Source organism: Myotis davidii, unplaced genomic scaffold (genome assembly GCF_000327345.1).
Source record: "Myotis davidii unplaced genomic scaffold, ASM32734v1 scaffold436, whole genome shotgun sequence".
NCBI lineage: Eukaryota > Metazoa > Chordata > Mammalia > Chiroptera > Vespertilionidae > Myotis > Myotis davidii.
The window spans coordinates 4527005-4528392 of NW_006292604.1; the positions used below are offsets into that span (position 1 = coordinate 4527005).

General features: G+C 55.1%; 1 protein-coding gene across 1 annotated transcript; it reads left to right on the plus strand.

The window, feature by feature from the left end:
• The first annotated feature begins 852 nt into the window (after positions 1–852).
• On the plus strand, positions 853–1184 carry LOC102762172 (keratin-associated protein 6-2-like). Its single transcript, XM_006766088.1, has 2 exons — positions 853–1015; positions 1060–1184. Exons 1-2 carry the CDS (start codon positions 853–855, stop codon positions 1182–1184), a joined length of 288 nt encoding a protein of 95 aa, XP_006766151.1.
• Positions 1185–1388: the final 204 nt, after the last annotated feature.

Consider the following 1388-nt stretch of genomic DNA (forward strand, 5'->3'; position numbering starts at 1 on the left):
GCCGGTGTTGCCCAGTGGGTAGAGCGCCGGCCTGCGGACTGAATAAAGTAAAAACAAGCAAATAAATATAGTAAATTATCTATCTATATCTATCTATCATCTATCTATCGCTAATTTACAGGCATTTTCTTGCTGATTGCTATGGTTCAGCTGGGGCTGTAAAAATAAAACTAGAGCCGAAACCGGTTTGGCTCAGTCGATAGAGCGTCAGCCTGCGGACTGAAGGGTCCTAGGTTTGATTCCGGTCAAGGGCATGTACCTGGGTTGCGGGCACATCCCCAGTGGGGAGTGTGCAGGAGGCAGCTGATCGATGTTTCCCTCTCATCGATGTTTCTAACTCTCTATCTCTCTCCCTCTCTGTAAAAAATCAATAAAATATATTAAAAAAAATAAAACTAGAAAGTATTTAGAGAAAATAAAGAAGTGAGTTAAACGGCTTACACATTTCCGGGGAGCGGTGGGGATTTGAAGACCCGAACAAACAGGTTCTCTCCCTGCCCCCTGGGCCTCCTGGGCCTTCGGTGGAAAGGCTGCTCTGTTGAAGCAGCTCGCCCCGGCTGTGCCTTCCAGGGGCTCCGTCCGGTCTGTCCCGGGGCCTCACGGAGACAAAGCAAACGAGCAGGATGCTCTTTCACAAAACCCGTCTCCGAAGTAATGAGCTCATCCCAAGCAAAGCGGCCGGACTACCAGCGTGCCTGGCACGTAGCGTGCAGTTGTTGGAATGCTGTTGGCTAAGTCAGGGAGGAATGGCATGCGTGCCGGCTCCTGACGGCATATAAAGGCCCGGGCAGTGGGAGCCTCACACCCCAGAACCACCTCCCCAAGCACAGCGAGCTCTCTCCTCCTGACAACATGTGTGGCCGTTACTATGGCAACTCCTGTGGCTATGGCTGTGGCTACGGCTCTGGCTACGGCTGTGGCTACGGCTGTGGCTACGGCTCTGGCTATGGCTATGGCTACGGCTCTGGCTCTGGCTGTGGCTATGGATCTGGCTATGGCTGTGGCTCTGGCTGCTGTGGGTACTGCCCGTTTGTCTACAGAAGATGCTATTCTTGCTAGGCTGTGGCTACGGCTCTGGCTACGGCTGTGGCTACGGCTGTGGCTATGGAACTGGCTACGGCTGTGGCTCTGGCTGCTGTGGGTACCGCCCGTTTGTCTACAGAAGATGCTATTCTTGCTGCTAGGATGCACCTGCCCCTCACCTTTTCCCTGGAAGTGATCTCTCTGAGCCTCTCTGCTTGTGTCTCACCATCCACTGTGTAGAGGGTGGTCCGAGGCTGAAGGAGACGGGGTCACCCTGAAGGGCCGGGTGCTCTCGGGGGCCCAGTCCCTCGGTGACGCTCCCGCAGGTGGGGGCCTGGCGTTGCTCGGAGGCCACATGCAGGCCC